This window comes from Poromitra crassiceps (genome assembly GCF_964638095.1).
Source record: "Poromitra crassiceps genome assembly, chromosome: 27".
Classification (NCBI taxonomy): domain Eukaryota; kingdom Metazoa; phylum Chordata; class Actinopteri; order Beryciformes; family Melamphaidae; genus Poromitra; species Poromitra crassiceps.
Window position 1 is genome coordinate 6,137,867 of NC_139650.1, and position 22,098 is coordinate 6,159,964.

Sequence of the window (22,098 nt, forward strand, 5' to 3'; positions counted from 1 at the left end):
ATATTCTAATGCATTTTAAGAAATGTTAATAAAGATTATGGCAAATGTAACCCTTCCAAATAAAAAGCCACAGGTTTAAGCTCTCAAATGCTTTTTATTTCATGTTGATAGCTACTATACAGGCTGAGGAAATACGTTCTGTTGAACCCTTGACAATTACTGCAGCAAGAGTAACGTTTGCGTTTAACGTTTAACGTAGTAACGTTTGCAGTCGTTGTGAAGACAGTGAAAAGCCCCGTTATCTAACAACCACAACGGCAGTGAAACAACTTATCCAGCTAACGCTAGCTAATGAAATAATGTTACCTGATGTTGTAGAAGTCGATGCCTCTCTCAACGTTACAGCTGAGGAGGTGCTGCTAACGTTAGCTGCGGTGCGGTAGGCTATCTGCTTCATTCACCCTCAGCCTATCTAAGAGTCTTGACGTTACAGTCTTCAGCATTTAGCTAAATATATCTTGTGTTTGACCATGCTTCCTCAAGTTTGAGGTGTTTCCCTGGCCAGCTTTGCAATTAACATCACAAATGTTGCAACCAGTGTTGTCTGAGTCTATCTTGGTAAAGTGTAGTCACATTTTCGGGTGGTCCTGTTTGTTGATGTTTCAGGTGTGTGACATACTGACGTAACGCGCTCTCGCGTGTTGCCTTAAGGTTCCGTCGGAATTTCTATTTTACCCACTCTCTTCTATTACTCAGATGCGTTCAAGTACCGAAATGAGGTACCGTTTTATTTCATGTAAACTGATACTCGGTAGTACCGCCCCCTTTCGGTCGGTGCCTGTAAAAGTACCGAGTTCGGTACCCATCCGACGTCACAGCCGCTCTTTCCACTGGGACGGGACACAATCTGCTCTGCCAAAGCAATGAAGAGGTATGTGTAGCGCGCTACCAACATGACATGGCCATTAAATGGTGTGCACACATTAGCCTATAAATCCAATGCATTGGTTCAATTTGGGTTTTGAATGGTGGGGTGGGCTGTGCGAACATAATGCCCATTGATGATCATTGCTTGTGGTTTCTTCTGTGAATATATGCTGCGTGGTCTATGAATTCTTACCTGGTTCTGATCATTTTCTTGGTTTATGATCTGTTTGACTTGGGTGTGGTAGGCTATTTGCAAATTGATTGTTTTTGAATGATGTCTGGGCAAGAAAATACAATTTCTCCTGTTGAGCCTGCACCTGTTGAAACGCCCATTACAATGGAAAAACCTGTTGAAATGCATTCAGCTGCTGGTGTGACCAGTGACAAGGTGGAAGCTGGTGAACGGGAAAAACGTACAATTAAACTAACACAAAAGGCATTGTTGGCTAAAGTGGAAAGGCTGCAAGAAAATAGGAAATCCATGTTGAATAAAGCATCAAACTTAATGGGCACAATACAGGACCTAATGCAAGACAGAGAAAAGGAAGCTGAGGTTCTGTCCACAATGGAGAAATACAATTCTCTGTGTGGTGAAGCAGAGGATGCACACATTGCTCTGTTGCATATTATGCCTCTGAAGAAATGGGGAAACATGAAACATGGTTTAAAGCAAAACTGTTGAGTGTAAATGAATTTAATGATGATGTGAACAGGTGGTTGCAGAACACAGACATTGGGAAACCTGAAACTGTTGAACTAGAGAGTGGTGTTGTTGAGGAAGATGAAGTGGGAATCTGTGACAGCATTTCACAAGCCATAAGTCACACCAGTTCAAGAAGCAGCAGATCTAGTCGATCCGCCACCGCCTCAGCACGCATTCAGGCAGAGGCTGAGAGGGCAGTGCTTGTGGCTCGTGCTGCAGGTTTAGAAGAGAAACATGCTCTGGAGGAGGAAGCACAGCTGCTGAAAAGGAGACTGGAAAAGCTGGAGTTGGAAACAGAAATGGCAGCTTCTGCTGCTAAACTGGCAGTATTGGCAGCATCCAGTCAGGACGCGCTCTCTAGTACACACTCTAATTAGGAGTGGGCTATAAATGGGTCATTTTTTGTTTTGCTTAGGTCTCAGTTTTTTTGTATTCCATTTGCCCTATCTCGACATGAAATGACAAAATTTTTGGCTTCAGGTCCAAGAAAAAAGTGTGCAGGGCACAACTCCAAGATGACCACCGTTTTCCCAGAAAAATCACATTTTTAGCCATAACTTTGTCATTTTTGGGTCTTTTTACTTGGTTGTGGTGTCTAACCCTATGTTTTGGGGGTCAAGCAATCTATGTATGCATCTAGAAGTAGTCACAAACCATCCGATGTTGAGTTAATACATATTTTTGATCAAATTGACCCTTCTTTACCTCAATTTTGAACCATGCCCGTAGACCTAATATTTATTGGTAAATTATAAAAAAAAAACAGCTATACAACAGATTGAATTTGACATACTATAATAATATTAATAGCAACCCTACACTGCTAATTATTACCAACATCTCACAACATTAACTGTTATTTCACCACAAAATACTGTATGGTGAATTTTTTTGTGAAATAGGCCATCCGCTGTCATAAGTCAACATTACTGTAATCACATGAGGGAGATGGGAAGACAACATCCCTAGAAGAACAGTTTGACTTGATTCTAGAGGAAGCTGGGGTACACAAGTCATTTAGCCTCTACAAAGAGAGACGTTTTACTAGACTTGATACCAGGCAGGTGCGGTCTATGATTGCATTCCCTACATCAAACAGCTACTTGAGACACTGCTAAATAATCTTCTTGTTCGAGAATGCAACATTTACCTTGAGAATGACTTCATAATAGCAGGATTTAAAGCACTTGCTAATTTTATGTACAGGGTGACGATGCCCTTCCTCAACTGCGTCGAGACAGCAAGCCAGGATTTGCTGGTTGACATGCTTCCCAAGCTCTGCAGTGACAGCTGAGAGCCTTAGGCCTTGGCCACACTGATCCGTCAGAAAATGGACAGAATTATTGAACGGACAGATGTCTGTCCGATGAGAACTGAGTCTACGTCAAACCCCTCGCCCAAAGCGCCAGGGCTGCTCCGCGGCCGGCGAGCCTGCCTGCGCAGCCTGCGTGCAGCTCCTTGGAAATGTGACTCGATGCAAATTACATGAACAGCGCAAGTATAATATAATGTAGATCATGTGCAGATAACTGGAGAGAAGTATATGCACTACATTCTCCCCTTGGACTAACTTCTAGTCACTGAAATCCTAGTGAAATCACACAATTTTACTCATTTTGCTGGGGAATCCCTTATAGCCTCGTTCACCGCCTCGGCCATCTTCTTTGAAAAGTTGAAACAAATCTCGGAACGCCTTCTCTCGAGACCTCGACTCTGATTGGCTAAACGGACAGTGACTATCCGACCATCCGACCATCCGATACGTCCGTCCAGAAAAAGTTCATCCCTCTTCAACTTTCTGTCCATCAAAACGTATGCAAATTTTCTGGATACGTACGCTTCTGAGTGCTCCACGGACAGTCGGACAGCTGTCATTGAAAATGAATGGAAGTGAACAGAGAAATAAACGCACACGGACAGACACCACGGATCAGTGTGGCCAAGGCCTTAAGCTTCTGGCATACTCTTCGCGCACGCGCTGGAGGCGGGGCTCCGAGGAGGGCGCGCGCAATCTGCGCGGGCCAAAACAGAACATACTCAGTGCGCATACTCAGAACATACTCGTTTGTTAACGAGTTTTTAGCAACTCGTTAACAAACGCTGATGTCATGATAGTTTGTTGAATATAAATGGGATTCACTTTGTGCCATTATTGATAGGATAGGATCAACTAGTCTTCCATGCATGAAGTGGATCCATCTCATCAGTTTGGACAAGAATAGAGTTCTGTTGCATGAGTGAGCATTAAACACCGATTTGCAACTCTCTGTTTTGCACTGAAAACTATTCCACTGATTTATTTGTTTTACATTTCTTTCCTTTGTAGTACTCCAATATTTTTTGTAGGGACGGCAATAAGTTTAGACAACTTAAAGTTATGTTAAATACAGTAGGTTTTATTTTTTTTCTGCTGTAAAACTTAAGATGGGGGGAAAACTAAAGATTTGTAAAATAATTTCAATGTGTAATGCAGTTTTATTTTTGTTCAAATGGATTTTTCTAAAAATTGGTATCGAAAAAAGTATCGTTCAGGAACCGGTATCGAAATCCAAGTATCGAAACGGTATTGATATCGAAAAATTTTGAACGATACCCAGCCCTAAACAGTAGCCTACTTTGTGTGTGTGGTTGTTCGTTTGTGCGTGCATATGTGTGCCTGTGTATATATGTGTATATATAGCCTATAGCCTATCTATATATCTCAATGTATCTCTATATATCGATAGACATATATATCTATATATTTCTAGATATATAGCCTATAGATATAGAATAATAGTAAGAGGCCTACAATTGCAGAGTATGTCTTTGTTATCCCACAGGACAAAGTAGGTGAGGAGCAGGAGGAGGGGACACACAAAGAAGCGTCCATCTTTCCCCTCTCCAGTTAGAACTTTATTCTGGAGAATAGCACAGATAAGTTACACAATATAGCATCTGCAATGCTTGAGACTATTATTCTATTAGTCTTTCCTGGTTTCCTGGTTTTATATACTATACAGTATATAGCCTATATATGCCTAATTGTGTGTGTGTGTGTGTGTGTGTGTGTGTGTGTGTGTGTACTTTGTAACCAGTGTGTAGTCTATATGGGGCACTGTCAAAATTGCTTGCACTGGGGCATGACTATCCTACACCACTGTAGAGTTCTTTTTCTTTCTGCGGAATAAACGGCAGGAGTGTCTTCAATGGCTTGTCACAGTTGAGAAAAAGTTTGGCAAGAGTTCCACTGTATGAAGGAAAAACTTATTTTTGTCCAGTTTTATAGCTACTTTTTTGCAAGTCATTCTGGTTTCCTTGCACAAAAGCTACGCTCATGCGGAACTTTGTGACATTCGTGCATTTTCAACATTTCTTGTGCATATTTCTCATTTCGAAACAAAGTGTGTTTTTGTGGTAACTCACTCTCACTGTTAAAGTTCTGCACTTCCTCAAACTGCGACCAATTATTAATGAATGTTTGATATTCCCTTGAGTGCACATAAAATAACGTTAAATAACGTGGGTGATTTATGTGAAAATTATGAGGTGGGTTTTCCACCCTGCGAAGGATATAAAGGGAGTGAGAGGGAATCTGATTGGTCATCAGTGGCTGCACAATTCTCGATATAAGCACGCCTATATAAAGGACTCTGAAGAAGACGCTGTGTGCGTCGAAACGTCAGTGCTTTGTACCTATTATTAAATATTTTCTAGTGATTTCGTGTGCTCCAGTCCTCTCTTTGGGTTCAGTCTTTACTGAAGTGGCCCATTGAACCTTTACCAGTGTTTTGTCCTCTTCTGAGAGCACCGACCTCCCTATGTGGAGGGGTTGAAGCGCAAGAGACTCCCTCTACTCACGCCTATATAAAGCTTTTGCGCCGGCACCCGGGCATATTGCATGGCATTTTGTGCTTCACCATGCCCACAATTTGCGCTGTGCTAAACACGCACAATCGCTAAATTAACACTTTTGCCAAGATATAGGGCATTATTTTCACCTGGCCTGGCTCGAGGTTTTTACAGTAAGCATGCGCGTGCGCTAGGCATGGGTCGATTTCCGGTTTTACCGGTTCGGTTCGGTATACGAGCCCAAACCGGTTTGATCACGTGCAAACCGAAAAAACCTAAAAAAAAAAAAAAAAAAAATTTTTTTTTTTTTTTTTTTTTAAGTTTTTTTTTTTTTTTTTTTGCCAGTCCATTCTGATTGCACTATTGTTCGTATTAGCCTCTAATCAAGTTGCACTAGTAGGCAAAAGTCTTATTTTGTTTATTATGTTGATGTTTGAAGAAAAGTTAAGCTGAATAGTTATGAGAAATAAAAACAGTGTGTTGTTACAGTTAAAAGGTTCTGCTTATTTGTATTCAGTGTTCGTGCTGGTTGGCAGCATACCAGCTTAGAGGTGCATTATCGCCACCAACTGCAGCCGCTTTGATACGTTTTTTTGGGGAATATCGAACCGGTTTCAAAATGTTCAAACCGACCCATGCCTAGGCCCTATATTGTGTGAATTTGTGAGTTTTGAAGTTTATAAGGCAGCTCAGCTGTAAGCCAATCCATTCTGATTGCACTGCTTGTGTTTTTATTAGCCTTTTTCTCAAGTTGCACTATAGGCAGAAGTCTTATTTCATTTATTATTTTGATGTTTAGAAGAAAAGTTGAGCTGAATAGTTATGAGAAATAAATACAGGGTGTTTGTTACACAGGTGTCCTGCTTCTTTTTATTCAGTATCATTGCTGGTTGACAATACCAGCTTAGAGGTGTATTATCGCTATCAGGTGGACTGAAGTTGCACTACAGACAGTTATGGGCCACACTCGGGAGCCCTGCTTGAAAAAAAAAAAAAAAAAAAAAAAATTTAATTACAAAAAAAATCGGTATACCGGTTCGATCCGGTTTAGACGGCAATATCGAACCGGTTTTAAAATTTTCAAACCGACCCAGCCCTAGCGTGCGCGCATGTGTGTCAGTGGCATAGGCAGAAATTCAATTATAGGTGGGCCTGGATAAAATTGGTGGGGCACAGACAATCCATAACATCTAGGAATTTTGCACGCGATGATGTGCCCTGCGTTTTTAAGCTACAAAATCATTAGCTAGCAAGGCAGCAGCAAGTTTGCCTCTAGAAAACAAACAATTTTGCGCATTTGGGCAGCGCTGCATTGTGGTAGATTTCGATGCAAACATCACACAGGAAATGAAATGTAATGTTGAATCACACAAATAAACAGAGTAGACAAAGAGTGCAAACCAAAAAATTTAATAAAAATTGGCTGGGCCAGGGCAAGAAGTGGGCGGGCCTGTGCCTACCCGGGCCCGCCCATAGAAATGCCCCTTGTGTGTGTGTGTGTGTGTGTGTGTGTGTGTGTGTGTGTGTGTGTGTGTGTGTGTGTGTGTGTGTGTGTGTGTGCGCGCCTATACATATATGGATGCATATATGATGAAGATGCAGAATACATTGCATACAGTTACACATAATTACAACTGATGATCATAAAATACATTGCATTATGGATACATGATTGTGATTTGATTATTATAATATATCATTATGCGATAAGCTTCTGAACTCTTCCCATTGTCCGTGCTATGATGATGGCTTACTCTGCTTTTTCACTCAGAATCTGACACAGCAGCACCAGACCCTATAGCGCTGAGGTCCATTGTTGGCCAAGCTACTTGGAAAATCTAGTAATGCCTCCCACACACTAGAGGATAAAAGGCCCGATTTAATGCCCGATTCCCCTCGGGGGGGCGTGGCCCGATTCAAGGCTAGTCTCAACTGATTTTTTGTCAAAATAATTGTCAAGTGTCTGGTGTCAATAAATTATTGATTGAATCGGAGCCGGCCCGATCTCGAATCGGGCATATCAAACATGTTTGATATTTACGATGGCTGTCTCCCGACGGAACCCGCAATAGCCAATGAGAGCGAGCAGACCGGGACGCGTCGACGGTCATACCCGGATGTTAATGCAGCGCTACGAGTTGTGGCAACAGCAGTGCCATGTAGCTCCTCTCTCTCCAGCATCCTCACAGCTTAAAACAGGGTGGACAGCGGCGGATGGCTCTCCAAACATGTGCCGAGCGGAGCGGTTTGCTTCAAGGGAGTGGATATGCTGTAATATGAGCTCTCAGACAGGACGTTGTTTTAGCTCATTTTCCGAGGGTGTCCGCGCTGCTTGAAGTGGACCCGCCGCTCGGTGCATGTTTGGAGAGCCATCTGCTGTTGTCTGTGTGAAAAAATTGTGGTTTTGTGGGATATAAACAGCCTACAGTCTAGTTGCTGGAATCGCTGTGAGTCGGTACTTCAAACGGCTGGTGTGTGGTCTCGCAGTCCAGCCGAATCGTCTAGTGTGTGCGTTCAGGCGATTTTAATGTTAAAATCTGATGAAATTGTCCTTATGTCTGTGGTCTCTCATGTTTTTAAAATCGGTTAAGATTTGAAAATCCTCTAGTGTGTAGGCAGCATAAGCTAAGCTACCAGCTACTCTACTTTGAAGCTATCCTGAAATGTAACTACAGACTACATGCCAAAATAAAAGTAGCTTGTACACCAAAGCTATCTTTTTTTGTTTTGTTTTGCCAAATCAATTTTGATCTCAGTGATCAAGAAAAGGGAATTCCAGCACATCTGGAATAGGCCTACGGTTGATATTCATGGGGACAAAATCTGTAGATTGTAAAATTGGGAGAGGAATAGGAGAACACTTTTTAAACGGAACCTATTTCTAGATTTATACAGTGTTGGGCAATAAGCTACTTGGAAAATGTAGTGAGCTATGGCTACCAGCTACTCCACATTAAAATATAGCTTCACTACATGGCCGTATCCATTTTGACAATGTTGTTATTCTTATTCTGATTGTAAATGACTCTAGCTCAGTGTCTGATTGGTGAAAACATTTCAAATTTGGCACACACATACTGTAGCTCAGCCCCAGTAAACAGCGCTTCAAGCGCTTATGTCACATTTCGGTGGTGATCAGTCATCAGTGATGTCACTCAAACAATTGTGATGTCATTTCAATAATGAGAGACTAGTAGAAAGTTTTAAATGCTTTAAGCTTTAAGCTTTAATGATACAACAAATTAATTTTGGCGTATGACTCCATGATATGATGACGCTCTCCTGAGATGATGAGAGGGCGTCGTCAGTGAAGAATAGGATAGGAAATCCCCCATAGGGAATTCTTCAATCAGGAGTCATGACGATGGTGGTGGTCAGGGGAGGAGGTGGGGTGAAAACAACTGCTTCAGCGATGATGATCAGCAACTGAGAATGACACATGGCACATACACAGCACATAGCAAACAGAGTAAAACATGGACCCTGATATACTATGCTGATTAGGTGATTGGGATCAGCTGGAGAGGAATAGCTTGGGCTGATTGGTTATTTCCACATGTGTGGTAAACTGTGAATGGGTGAGGAGACAGCATCAGAGAAAGTGGGCGAGCCTAACAATGAATGGGTTATACAACCTCAAAGAAAGGGGGCATGCACTGTGATATGACCTGAACTTGGCGTTAGCTGCTAAGTAGTCTTCATTATTGAAAATAGTCTGAGGGGCCCTTTACACGAGGACAGTTTCTGGAAGAAACGACACAATAGCGTTTCCTTCACACCTTTTCCTTCACACCTTCTCCCTGTTTACATGAGCGCTGTTGAATTTTTACAACGCCGTAATGTACATGCCAGGTCACTAGGTGGCAGTGTGATCACCTTATTCTTTGCCCATACAAGGACGCTTCTGCATGACGTAATTTCGTAATCATCTTTCCGGTTTTAAACACGGAAGTAGAGTACGCCTTCCGCAGTCATTTAGGCTTGCCAAAAAGCTTTTTTCAAGCTAAAAAAAACTCCAAACTGTTTTAAAGTTTTAATATTTGTCGGGTGAGAATGTAACATATATGTGACCATTTTATCAGAATAACGCCTATTGGAAATCTTTAACGAGCAGCGAGGACCGGGAGCGCTGAGTGTGCTATCTGTCAAACCCTACTGTTGTAGCTACTGGCAGTGAGAAAACACTGTCGACGAGCTTTTGTAACTAACGTTAAATGCCGACCGGGTACAGCCATCGGCTCCTCGCAGCAGTAACGTTATGAACATGTAACTGAAGTTGGCCGCAGTGTAGCTTAATTCTGAATGTTGCCAAACTTCACTCATACTGACGTTTTATTTTGAAAATGGTTGCCAACTCGCGCACAGCTTGGGCGTAATCGCGTGTGTCGCGTGTGCAGGCACGTCAGAGTTTCTGAAATGTGCCGTCTCAAAGCGATTACATGGAATGATCAGCGGGGGGGGCATGTCAAAGAATTTCACTCTGGAGGGTGGTTTCAAAATGTGTCGTTTCCTAAGCCCAAATTCGCCATCGCCGTCTAAAAGGGAGGCACTAACGATACAATAATTCCCGGTCACCATAGGAAACCGTCCTCGTGTAAAGTGCCCCTAAGACATCATTAGTGATGCCACTTCATCAATTGTGATGTCATCAATGATGTAATACATCCTTCCTGGCTGAGGCGATATAAGGGGTGGGAGCCTAAGTAGGGAGGGAGCGCGGATGAGGCGGACAGAATGGAGTGGATGGATAAATCCAGGAGGAGGCGGTAATGCAACATATACAGTAGGATGCCAACTGCCATAAAACACCACAGAAGAAGAAGTAGGGAGAAGAAGACAAGGGTCAGTTAAGGGGGGAAAAGTAGTTTCTCGAGAGTCTCCACCTGATGCATAGAGCCTTCACCCTGTACTGTGAAAAGGCTGCTTGCATACGCTGAGCATGTTAATGTTTGAACGGTGATGATAGCTTACAGTAGACTAAATGGTGCGAGACTAGTCAAGTGCTGAAGAAAGAATAAAGTAGTAAAGTAAATAAGAGTGAAGTGTGGGTTGTTGAAGCAAGCAATACATCCAAACCTCGCGTGTGTGTGTGTGTGTGTGTGTGTGTGTGTGTGTGTGTGTGTGTGCGTGTGTGCGCGCGCGCGCGTGTGCCTGCTGACTGTGTCATTCACACACAGTATATGTATAGGGACGCGGACGCCTGCTGTGCTGTTCTAACAGATGAACAAAAGGGTAAAGATTCCGAGCAGCAGATGGAACACATTCCATTTCACAGCCAATGCAGAGTTACACAAACTGCCCTGACAGCAGTGTGGTCCACTGATCACCTCCAAGCCACCCAGTGCCAGTGAACCGGAAACCATCACGGAAGTCTCATCATCACACTGCCCTGAACCTGTGCAGTCGGCATACTGAAGGATGGCGGAATTGCGGTCCTTCGCTGTATGAAAGATAAAACATTGTTAATTTCCATTCTCTTTGATTAGCTAATTGTAGAGATCTCAGAAGCATAGAATATTACGAGGACCATTTTAAGTAGAGCTGCCTTAAATAATCGATTCAGAGATGCATCGCGATGCTTAATAGGACGATTCTGAATCGATTAACAAATATCAAAAATCGATTATTTAAAAAAATATATATATTTTTTTATTTTTTTATAATCAAATAAAATAGAATGTAAGTACATGCAGTTGTTTATTTTAATTATGGATCATAATACAATGCAATTCCAAATGCACTTTTATTTTAAAAGTAGCCACACAGTGAGAAAAAAGAAAGTGAGAAAAAATAAATCATGTATTGCGGAAAAAGTGATGCATCGATTTAAGATGCATCGTATAATCGAATCGAATCGTAGACTTGTATAATCGAATCGTATCGAATCGTGAGATCAGTGAAGATGCACAGCTCTAATTTTAAGGCATCAATACTTGTCCTGCCAATAGCACTTTTGTGCAGCCTCCATCCACACCATGAGGGCTCACCTGTCCCATAATAGCAGCTGGGGTCATCTCCTACACACGGCCTTGTTCTGCTGCAATCCTGCAATCCTGCAGTACAGAAGTAACACTGTAGTACACCATCATCAGCCTGGACAGTGGGAACTGAAATAGAGCAGAATAGGAGACATGTCGCTGTTACTGTAGACGTGGTCACGGTCAATCATTTAGTGGAGCACATGAGATATTTTAGGAGAAAAAACATGGGAAAATGATCAAGATGGCAGACGCCCATTTGCTCTTTGTATTTGAGTGTGGCAAAACAAAGCAACAATAGGTCTTGGCGAGTATGGTTTTTTCATTTTCCTCATATATTTTTTCTGGAATTTTTCCGGGCCTGGTAAAGTGATAAACATAGTGTTAAAATCAGATGATTAAAAAAACGATATGAGATGCAAATTACTAGTTACTAGTTTGTGCAGCCAGGTGAACATCTAAACGAAGAAACAAGAAACAAATGAACAGAGCGTGTTCACTTAGGCGCTAAACTGGCCTAAACTGCATGTTTTACCGCTGGGAGACTCAAACTGTCATTAGTGTCTGGCAACATGGAAACAACTCGATACATGAATTCTCCAGACAGAGAAAATGGGCGTGAACAGGCAGAGAGAGAGAGAGAGAGAGAGAGAGAGAGAGAGAGAGAGAGAGAGAGAGAGAGAGAGTGTGTGAGTGTGTGAGTGTGAGAGAGAGAGAGAGAGAGAGAGAGAGAGAGAGAGAGAGGCGTCAACACGGAGGATTTCCACTCTTATCAACAGCGCTGTGCTGGAGACAATTCTGCTCCTTTCTCTCTCTCTCCTCGCCTCTTCATATGCACATTTTCTCTGTCCGACAGTAAACTCTGGAGAATAATATTCATGTAGAGTCATTTCCATGTTGCCAAACACTACAATGACAGTTGTCTCCCAGCCACAAAACAAGCAGTTTTAGCGAACATGGAATGATCACATCACAAATGCCTGACTGGGTTACAGTGGTAGATGTTTGACGATATTGCTCGAGCTGTAAACAAGGCTATCTCGGTGAGTACTCAACCAATTTGAAAAAAAAAATGTCACGATGAGTCCCTTAGACACATACAGTGTGGAAAATAGGGTCCAGGTTGAAAAAAACAACGTAATGATCCTTTAAGTGTACCCACTTTCCCAGGGACCTAGATCCAGCTAGTAGTTTACAACCAGCTGGCAGCTAGTCATAACAATAATTCAGACTCTTCTGAAACTAAAACTGAAGACAATAATGAAGAATGTATGGAAACTAATGAACCTCAGTTATTGGGAAGAAACACTTGCTCTATCATGCTGAAAGAGCACACAGGCTACTTCCCAAGCATAATGAAAAATGAACAAACATGAGAAAACCGAAAACGAACATTGTTAACGAAATAAGTCGTTATCACGAGAAAATGGACTTTGTTATATCGAGATAACGAAATAATAAGTTTTTATCATGATAAAACGGCAATAAAATAATAAATAAACACGTGGCCATTCCCGGCTTCCATACTTATAGCCCATTTGTTTATTTTTTCCTCCAATACATGTATATGGGGGGAAAAGCACCAAAGTAGCACATCTTTCAATTAATTAGATTTTGTTTTTGCTGATTCAATAAATGACACACGCACGCTGTATTATACTTGAATATTGGAGGGGGGTGTTCTTTATCTCACCCTGTTATATCTTTGCTTTTGTCATGACACTATACAAGAACGAAGACAAGTTAAATGGAATAACAATTGCCATGTCACTCCATCCGTGGCTGTACCCCATCCACACAACACAGCCCAGGTATGCCTGCCCCCGCGGTTGCCACACAACACACGATTTGCCCTTGTTATCTGAGAGAAAATCATCTGATTTAAGCAAAACAGTGTAACTCTTCTGTTCTCACACTGCACTTAGAAGAAGAAACAATTTGAACATTTTGCTAATTATTACCTTAAGTAAGTTATGTTTGAGCTACAGTATTGTACTTTGCTGTCAGAGTGCTACACATAGCCTAATACTGTATGTTATATTAAACTAACACTGTTGTGGATTATTTACATGTTGCATATAATACATGTCATGTCGAAATGATAAGACAAACTGGTGCCGTGACCCGGCTAATCGTCCCTCAGGGAACTTCTTGTTGACAACTTGACCTAAAAACGCTTTCACCTATTCCATGAGTGAGTCATGCAAAAAATCCCCTACAACACTAATGAATGTATAGAGCCAAATGGGATGTGCAGAGTTAGGACAGTAATAATGATCAGATTAGTTTCTGTCTGATAGAAGTCATTGAGCTGTAATAATCTGTTTACCTGCCATCAATGACAGCATGACGATGAGAAGGTTCATCTTGTTGTTGTTTGGGGCATTGAGATCTTCAGATTCCTGCACTCTGATCCAGCTGGTTGCTTCAGGTCTCTCAGGTTGGAGGCTCTCTACTCTACTGTCTGTCTGCACAGCTTAGTTCCTGATTTGATGCTTTATACCAGCTACAAACTAACACCTCCTCCCCTCTTTGTTTCTTCTTTCAATCTCTCTCTTTATCATACTGTACTTAGCTGCTAAGTAGGGGGGGGGGGGGGGGGCGTAGGTTTGACTTTGACATTGGTAGGGTGGGAATTACACGGAGACCATGGAGGCCATGGCCTCCGTTGCCCCTCCCACTGGCTGTGATGCCCTGAGATCCCTAAGGCCACCTTGGCAGTGCCCTGCTACCAGCCTGCTACTGTCAGTTGCTTTAAAAGCATCAGTGGTCTCAGTTTAATGTAGCCTGCCCTATGCAGAGGATGTGTCATTGAATCATTTTAACACACATTTCAGAAAAATTCCTCTTCATGATGTCACTAGAGCAATGGCCTTTGTGCGCTGGCATGTGGCCTTGTGCCCTAAAAAATTGTTACGCCGAAGGCCACATGGCCTTGCCCCTAGAATGATGAAATTCTCACCCTGGTAGGGACACATATTGGGACGTCGCGAAGCGTGCAAAGCACACTAGAAAGGATCATGCAGAGCGTTCGATATTTCTAGTTACCAATAATTGTGCTACATAATGTATTTGATGATGACAAAATGAGAAATATTCACCTTATGTTCATACGCGGGGGTGGGCCAAATTCTTACGGGTTGTGTTAACACTTCCGGTGGTCACGGTGCAAAATACAAAAGAACGTCAGAAGAAGAAAGTTGTTTTTAGAGCAGGAATGCGTTGAACATCGCCCGCAGCTGCGGTCTGAGTGATACAAATCAAGTCAAAGAGGAAAAAGATGAGATCAACAAAAAGAAAAACGAAATGGGCAGTTAACAGCAACACACTGAGAGACGTCCTTGTACAAAACATACCTGCACTCCAACATAGAAAGCTTCAGATCAGATGGTTTTCAGTCTCCTCCGAGCGCAGTGCGAGCCACTAAGACCCGCAGACGTTAACAGAATTCCCTTGAATGCGAGAATTAACGAGCCAGTTACATGGCGTTGCATTCTTAGACATTGTCGTTTGCTTTTATTTTGTATATTACATACAATTGGCTAAATTATTAGTTAATTCAGACTTAGATGATATTGGAGCAGCCGGCATTTTTCTTTTTTTAGGCAGAAGTCGTGACACAACCACACAACCGGGTCAAATGGGCATGGCTACATAAGGTGAATAGGAGTAGAAAAGTATAAGTGTAGTAGAAGAGAGAAGTGTGGCCTAACAAATAGGCTTAATGGGCCCTATCTTCCCACTGGCGTTAAACGCAAAAAAAAAACGTGGTTTGCGCCTGACTCGGGAAGATAGCATCATGTTTTTAGGCCCCGAAATGCGCTTTACGCCGAAGAGGCGTGGCGCAGTGCCAGAATAGGCCAGAATGGGCGTTTCGGCCTTAAATACCGGCCTAACGCTATCTTCCCCTCTGGCGTTAATTTTGCGCTTAAGCACTGTTCGTTATTTATGAGAGGGGGGGGGTATGGTGCAGAAAGGGGGAGGGGTATCAAATATTTTTTTGAGGGACTTGTGTTTTTTATTTTGGCTTTAGGGAGGGTTATACAACTTTCATTTTTTGTATTTTGTATATATTTTTAAATGCGTTTTTTCGTTCCAAAATTCGTGTTTACTCCCCTATTTATATCTATGGTTTACCTGTATGGTGACTAGACTTGGTATCTCCCATTCCTTCCTTTCACGTAAACCGCAAGAACGAATTCAATGAAGGAGAAGAAAGCAACACAACAACAACCAAACTCCACGTTTGTCTTTCATTGCGTTTCGTTTCAGACTGTCAACATACCAGAGCGCACAAGGCTGCTTTCAGCTTCCTTCACCCCCTGGTTTGGCAATGGTTTAATCCAGAGTGATTTAGAGCGTCGTACAGTGGGTGGTACCAAATACAACAAGATAGTGGGAAAAAACAACAACACAGAAACTGAAAGTGAGGATTTATGCTTCAAGATGAAAGACCTACACCAGGATTTGGTACAGAAAACCTATACTTTCCCCCCAACTCTAGGGATTTCGTTGTCATGCGGCCATCAAATGGTAAGTGTTATATATGGCCGCCGTGCCAATATTATTGTGGACGCTGCTCCTATGCACTGTGTACAGGCCTATTCAGTACATTTGGGAGAACGGTCATCATTAATATGCACGTGTCGGTATGTTTTGTGTGTGTGTGTGTGTGTGTGTGTGTTTGCAGAATAGGTTGTTTCGGTGATGACTCACTCGGTCCTGCTGTTTGCTTGGTGCATTGACTAGAAACGTTTATCATCGCTTTATATTGTTTCAGAGCTGGAATTGTTGACACATATGCAGTTGGCTAGGCTACTGTAGGCTTTATAACTAGGAGATGAGGCCGTTATTGGGCTGGGTACTAAATGTTATATGCCCCCCGCCCCCTCTCTCCCCCGATGTCATAGGGCGCTATCAAACGTAGCCAAATCATCGGAAAAGGTCATATTTTCTTCAGTACTACCTTTGGTGTGAATATGATAAAGTATGGTTAATTATGGTGGAGGGAGGGTCATGCATTTATCTCCAGTCACTCAGGGAGGGACATGGAAACATATTTATAGATCTGGGGAGGGTGAAGGAAAAAAACGAAAACAAAGTCGCCCCTGCACCATACCCCCCCCCCCCCTCTCATAAATAACGGACTGTCCCTTAGCGCTTTTCAAAACCAGGCCTTATTCAGTGCGCCAGGGATATTACTCTGCGTAATTACGCACAGTCACTCTCTCTCCCCCTATCACTCTCTCACTCCCTCTCACGCGTCAGACACGCACAATGACAGATTGAAAAAAAGTTGTTACCGTAGTTTGGAGCCCCTGTCATTCAGAGGCTTTTGCATCCTACCTGTGCAGTGGGGGAGAAGAAAAGGTAGCGAGAGAAAACGATATCATTCTGCCCAAACTTTCACCAATCTAATCTCGTCATGACATCCAGGGATAGGCTATATTTTTCTAGCCGATGCGTTTAGAACATTCTTTTCCCTTTGATCTTGCTATAGTGTAGCTTATTTACATGCTTGCTGTATTTAAACTGCAGTGGGATTTGTTTGAGAAGCATAATAATATGGAATAATATATGGAGACAGACGGGGATGAAAGAGGGAGGGGAGCTCAGAGCGCTTTGGTCGGGCTTTTCTGAGCGGATTGGATCGCTTCGTGGAATTGGAACATGAAAGGGAGTTTGTCATTCGTTTACTGCACTTCTTCAATGAGCATGTTGTGAATGATTCTCCGCTTAAAAGGCGTGGTTATAATGCTTAAGGCCGCGTGTAGCGCCGACACGAAAATAGGGACTGCGCCGGTCCACACCCAGCAATATGGGCTGGCTGCGCCTGGCGCTAAGCGCTAATTTAAGGCCAGTGGGACGATACGGCCCAATAAGTGCTACAGAAAGCATTTCATATGGCTATTAACAATGCATTATGTGCAGAATAGTTCAGATACCGTGGTTAGCTGCCCTGTGATCAGTAGGTTTAAGGCTGTTTTATGGGGATGACCCCGAAAGCGGTCATCCCTATGTTCCCACAGCCCTATGTTCCCCCATTTCTGAGACATTTTCTCCCCATCAAAATTAGCCCCTATGTTCCCACAGCCCTATGTTCCCCCAAGGATTTTTCCCCAAATTAGGCCCCATGTTCCCACAGCGCTATGTTCCCCTATTTCTAAGAAATTGTCTCCCTATCAAAATTAGGCCCTATGTTCCCACAGCCCTATGTTCCCCCAAGAATTTCCCCCCAAATTAGGGCCGATGTTCCCACAGCCCTATATTCCCCCATTTCTAAGAAATGTTCCTCCCATCGAAACTATATGCCTTACATTCCCCCCCAGCGCTATGTTCCCCTCCCCAATGGGTGGGGGATGATGTCACTTGGCCACTGCCATTCGGGCTACTCCGTACCATTTGGACCATTTTTTCCTAGTCTCGCTGGCCAGCCTCCTCTCCCTTCCATCCGAGGAGTCTGCTCTCCCATTGGAGCGACTGTTTCGGTGGCAGCCGGATGTCCGCTCCCAGCTTATTACAAACTCTGTCATTGGCTCCGACCATGTCAATCAGACCGGCTTCGGCTCCCTCCTCCCTGTGTGTCGCTGTAAATAGTGCCCTGCCGCCTCAGTGAAAACAACAACGCTAACCAGCTAGCAAACTAACGGCAGAAACCTACACGCTAGCTCGTTGCTACACGCTGAAAACGGCAAGTTGGATTGTTGGAAACGATTTCCAAGAGCACTGCCACTAAGCGCCGCCCATCACAATCCCACTATGGAGCCCTGCAGCGCCAGACTCCTCGGACGGAAGGGAGAGGAGGCTGGCCAGCGAGACTACTTTTTTCCCAAACCACTCCCAATGGGCGGGTGATGATGTCACTTGGCCCCGCCCACCGCCGTTCGGGCTACTCCATACCATTTGGACTACTTTTTTCCCAAACCACTCCCAATGGGCGGAAGATGATGTCCCTTAGCCCCGCCCACTCCCATTTGGGCCACTCCGTACCATTTGGACAACGTTGTCCCAAACAACTCCCGGTGGGCGGGGGATGATGCCCCTTGGGCCCATATACACATTTTCACACAAAACGTTGAATATGCACATTTTCACCAAAAACGTTGAATAATACACATTTTCACCAAAAACATTGAATATACACATTTTCACCAAAAACCCAATCGCCCAGACGGCATCCGGGGTCAGAATGGTTTGGGTGGCCAAACTACATCCAGGGGTCAGAATGGGACGGGTGGCCAAACAGGCATCCGGATCTCAGAATGGGATGGGTAACAAAACGGCATCCAGGGGTCAAGAGGCATCATCCCCACCCACTGGAAGCTGTTTGGGACAGAGTGGGTGGGGCCAAGAGGCATCATCCCCATCCACTGGGAGCTGTTTGGGATAGAGTGGGCGGGGCCACGATGCATCATCCCCCGCCCACTGGGAGCCATTAGGGACAGAGTGAGCGGGGTCAAGAGGCATCATCCCCACCCACTGGAAGCTGTTTGGGACAGAGTAGACGGGGCCATACAGTAACTAAGTAAAATGTTACTGTAATCCAAACCACTCCCAATGGGCGGGTGATGATGTCACTTATGGCCCCACCCACCGCCGTTCGGGCTACTCCATACCATTTGGACTACTTTTTTCCCAAACCACTCCCAATTGGCGGAAGATGATGTCCCTTAGCCCCGCCCACTCCCATTTGGGCCACTCCGTACCATTTGGACAACGTTGTCCCAAACAACTCCCGGTGGGCGGGGGATGATGCCCCTTGGGCCCATATACACATTTTCACACAAAACGGTGAATATGCACATTTTCACCTAAGTAAAATGTTACTGTAATCTGATTACAGTAACTAAGTAACGCGTTACTGTAAACTGATTACAATAACTAAGTAACGCCTTACTGCCCAACACTGGTGGGAACATAGGGCTGTGGGAATTTAGGGCTGGTGGAACATAGGGCTGGGGGAACATAGGGCTGTGGGGACATATAGTCCTATTAGTCCATGGGCCAGACCAGATTCCGGTACCATTCAAGGTGGCAAAACTTGCTTATAATTTTTGATAAGACACATGTCTGTAGATGATATTTTGGTATGATAGCCATTCCTTAGTGATAGCTGTGACACAGTTACCAGTTTGTGAAGTGAACCACCCCTAAATTAAATTGCATTTTAGACGCTGGTGCATATCCTGGGTTAGGCACATGGTCAGGGCATTTTTCAATCTATTGTTTTTGGCCCTATTTTAAAGGGGACCTTCTTAGCTTTCATTTAAGGCAACTGCTGCTAACAACAACTGCTGTTTGCTTCAAGAGGAAACCTGCCTATCTCTGCTGCCAAAAGGGCCTAAACACCTCTGCCCTTTTCACATCTAGAAAACCCCCACTTTGCACTCAACTAGAACAAGAAGTTAACTCAGAAGTTAATTGAAAATGCATGCTGACATAAGCATGATCATATCATTTTAATAATCTATTCATATCCTAATTAATATTATGTCAATAATACATTAGTGTAATTGTGTTAATATTCCCATGAAATACTTAGGCTTATAGATTCAAATGTTATTTTCTAATGTTAGAAGTAGCCTAACTGGTCAAGATGAGCTCTGATAATGAGACTGCTGGTAGGGTGGCTCAGCCCCTAATCAGAATGTGACATGCATACAGTGCCTCGCAAACGTGGTTGGGGGCGGCTGTAGCTCAGGAGGTAGAGCGGGTCGTCACTAATCGCTTTGGATGAAAGAGGTCGGTGGTTTGATTCCCGGCTCCTCCAGTCTGCATGTCAAAGTGTCCTTGGGCAAGATAAATGCAGGCCATTTACCATTTTACCATTTGGTTAAACACCCTCCCCCACCACCACCACCACCACCACCACCACAAGCAGCTACACGACTAATATAGCCAGTCCAGTAGTAGTAAATATTTTTTAGAAAATGACAATTTTAATATGTGCTGTTTGAAGTATCCAACCCCTTTCACTTTGGCAAACCTCAACTCAAATACACAATGGAGTCCACTGCAATGAATGTGCAAGAGCAAAACAGAAGCTGCCCTGTAGTGATGCGCGGGTCACCCAGAACCCGCCGGGTCCCGCGGGCTGGGCCGCCCCGCAGGCGGGCTGGGTTGGCAAATTATGAAAATATCGCGGGTGCGGGCGGGGCAGGCTCAGAACGTGACAAAGCAACATTATTAAATAATTTAGAGCAATGAAACACGCAGAGTAATTAACCTTAAAGACGTTAACTCTCTCTCACACGTAGGTACACACAATCAGACAGACTCCTGCTGCACTCTCTATAGCCTACATGGAGTAAAGAAACACTTCAATGAGGTAGCCTATGTGCTCTCAAAACAAACATTTTGGAAGGATTATTCGCTGTAATTATTATTTGACGTGTCCATATAATGCCACCGCAGATTTTCTGTTGTGGACTCGACTGTGATCTATTTGTCATCTTTACTGCAACGTGAGTAGGCTGTGAACAATTGAGTGCGCATGAGGTAATTAAAAGAAATCAGACAGCGAGTCTGGCCGTATCTGCAAGCCGTGTGCGCACCTGCTGCTGCACTACTACGTTTAGCCTACTACTACTATTGAGAGCGCATGAGGTAATTAAAATAAAAGGGGAAGAATAAGAACTGTTTCTGTAGCCTGCCTAGTGCCTACCTCTACCTGCTACCTCCATTTGAAACACTGCGCGGTCACGCCATCTGCACTTTGGGGAAGCGTAGTCGGTTGCGCTATCTGAAGACCAAGACCAATTGAAGAAAGACCGACATGAAAGCAGCCGCGCAACTCATCCAGAGCAGGCCTAGGCTACTGTTGTCGCGCAGGGCAGCATGTGTGTCTGTGTGTGTGTGTGTGTGTGTGTGTGTGTGAGAGAGAGAGGGGGGGGAGAGAGACAGAGTTATTAGCTACTTTGCACACCTTGGAAGCTCCGCTGTGCTCCTCCTGAGTCCGGAGACATATTACATTAAATTGGCCGTTGCGGGCTGCTGGGTTGGGCTGGGTTCGGAATTTTCAGATATTTTAACGGGGCGGGCGGGGCGGGCTGGCTCCAATGACGGGTTGGGTTGGGGCGGGCCTTAAAAAAACCTGACCCGCGCATCACTACTGCCCTGGCATTATAGATACACTCACTAAGCACTTTACTGGAACGCCATAATAATACTGGGTAGGTATCAGCTTTCAGCTCGGTGTCAAACGGCTACCAAAGTGACATCCGCCTTGAGGTTTGACGTGTTACATTCTGAGATACTTTTCTGCTGACCAAAGTTGTTGTTTTTGCACCATTCTGTGTAAATTCTTGAGACTGTTGTGATATCAGCAGTTTCAGAAGGGTTGTACCAACAACCATGCCGTGCCGCGGTCAAAGTCTCTTATGGTGTGAGTTGCATGTTAGTTAGTTTGTTCAGCCATAGTAACCACACGCAATGCCAGCATTGGTAAAATAGTTGTTGAATTCAACAATTTGATCAGAGTGAAATAAATTATAAACACTAAACACATGTTGCATGCAGGTGTAATTATACCTCAATGAGGTCAACAACAGACACGTTTGATGTTAAATCCGACAAACCTGCAAAAAAAATGATGTAGGACTAGTATAGTATAGCCATCACAGGAAAAAATAAAAGGCTTCTTGGAGATTTGGACAATATCACAGCATCATGTTCGATTTATATTATCTTCAATATCACAATCTTGTGAGAGTAGATGGA

General features: G+C 43.6%; 1 protein-coding gene across 1 annotated transcript; it reads right to left on the reverse strand.

The window, feature by feature from the left end:
- Positions 1–8,616: 8,616 nt before the first annotated feature.
- On the reverse strand, positions 8,617–13,833 carry LOC310799309 (uncharacterized protein). The gene is made up of 4 exons (XM_083661906.1): positions 13,709–13,833; positions 11,389–11,508; positions 10,729–10,841; positions 8,617–8,827 (listed from the first exon to the last, which is right to left on the reverse strand). The coding sequence occupies exons 1-4, from the start codon at positions 13,743–13,745 to the stop codon at positions 8,747–8,749; spliced, it is 351 nt and encodes a 116-aa protein (XP_083518032.1). The 5' UTR covers positions 13,746–13,833; the 3' UTR covers positions 8,617–8,746.
- Positions 13,834–22,098: the final 8,265 nt, after the last annotated feature.

What these genes read in the sequence shown, in the direction of transcription:
- LOC310799309 (XM_083661906.1), bottom strand. Translation starts at nt 13,745, where the DNA reads ATGAACCTTCTCATCGTCATGCTGTCATTGATGGCAG. An exon ending in CATGCTGTCATTGATGGCAG is followed by an intron (nt 11,509 to 13,708) that starts GTAAACAGATTA and finishes GCTCTATTTCAG; the next exon opens with TTCCCACTGTCCAGGCTGAT. An exon ending in CAGCTGCTATTATGGGACAG is followed by an intron (nt 10,842 to 11,388) that starts GTGAGCCCTCAT and finishes TCTTTCATACAG; the next exon opens with CGAAGGACCGCAATTCCGCC.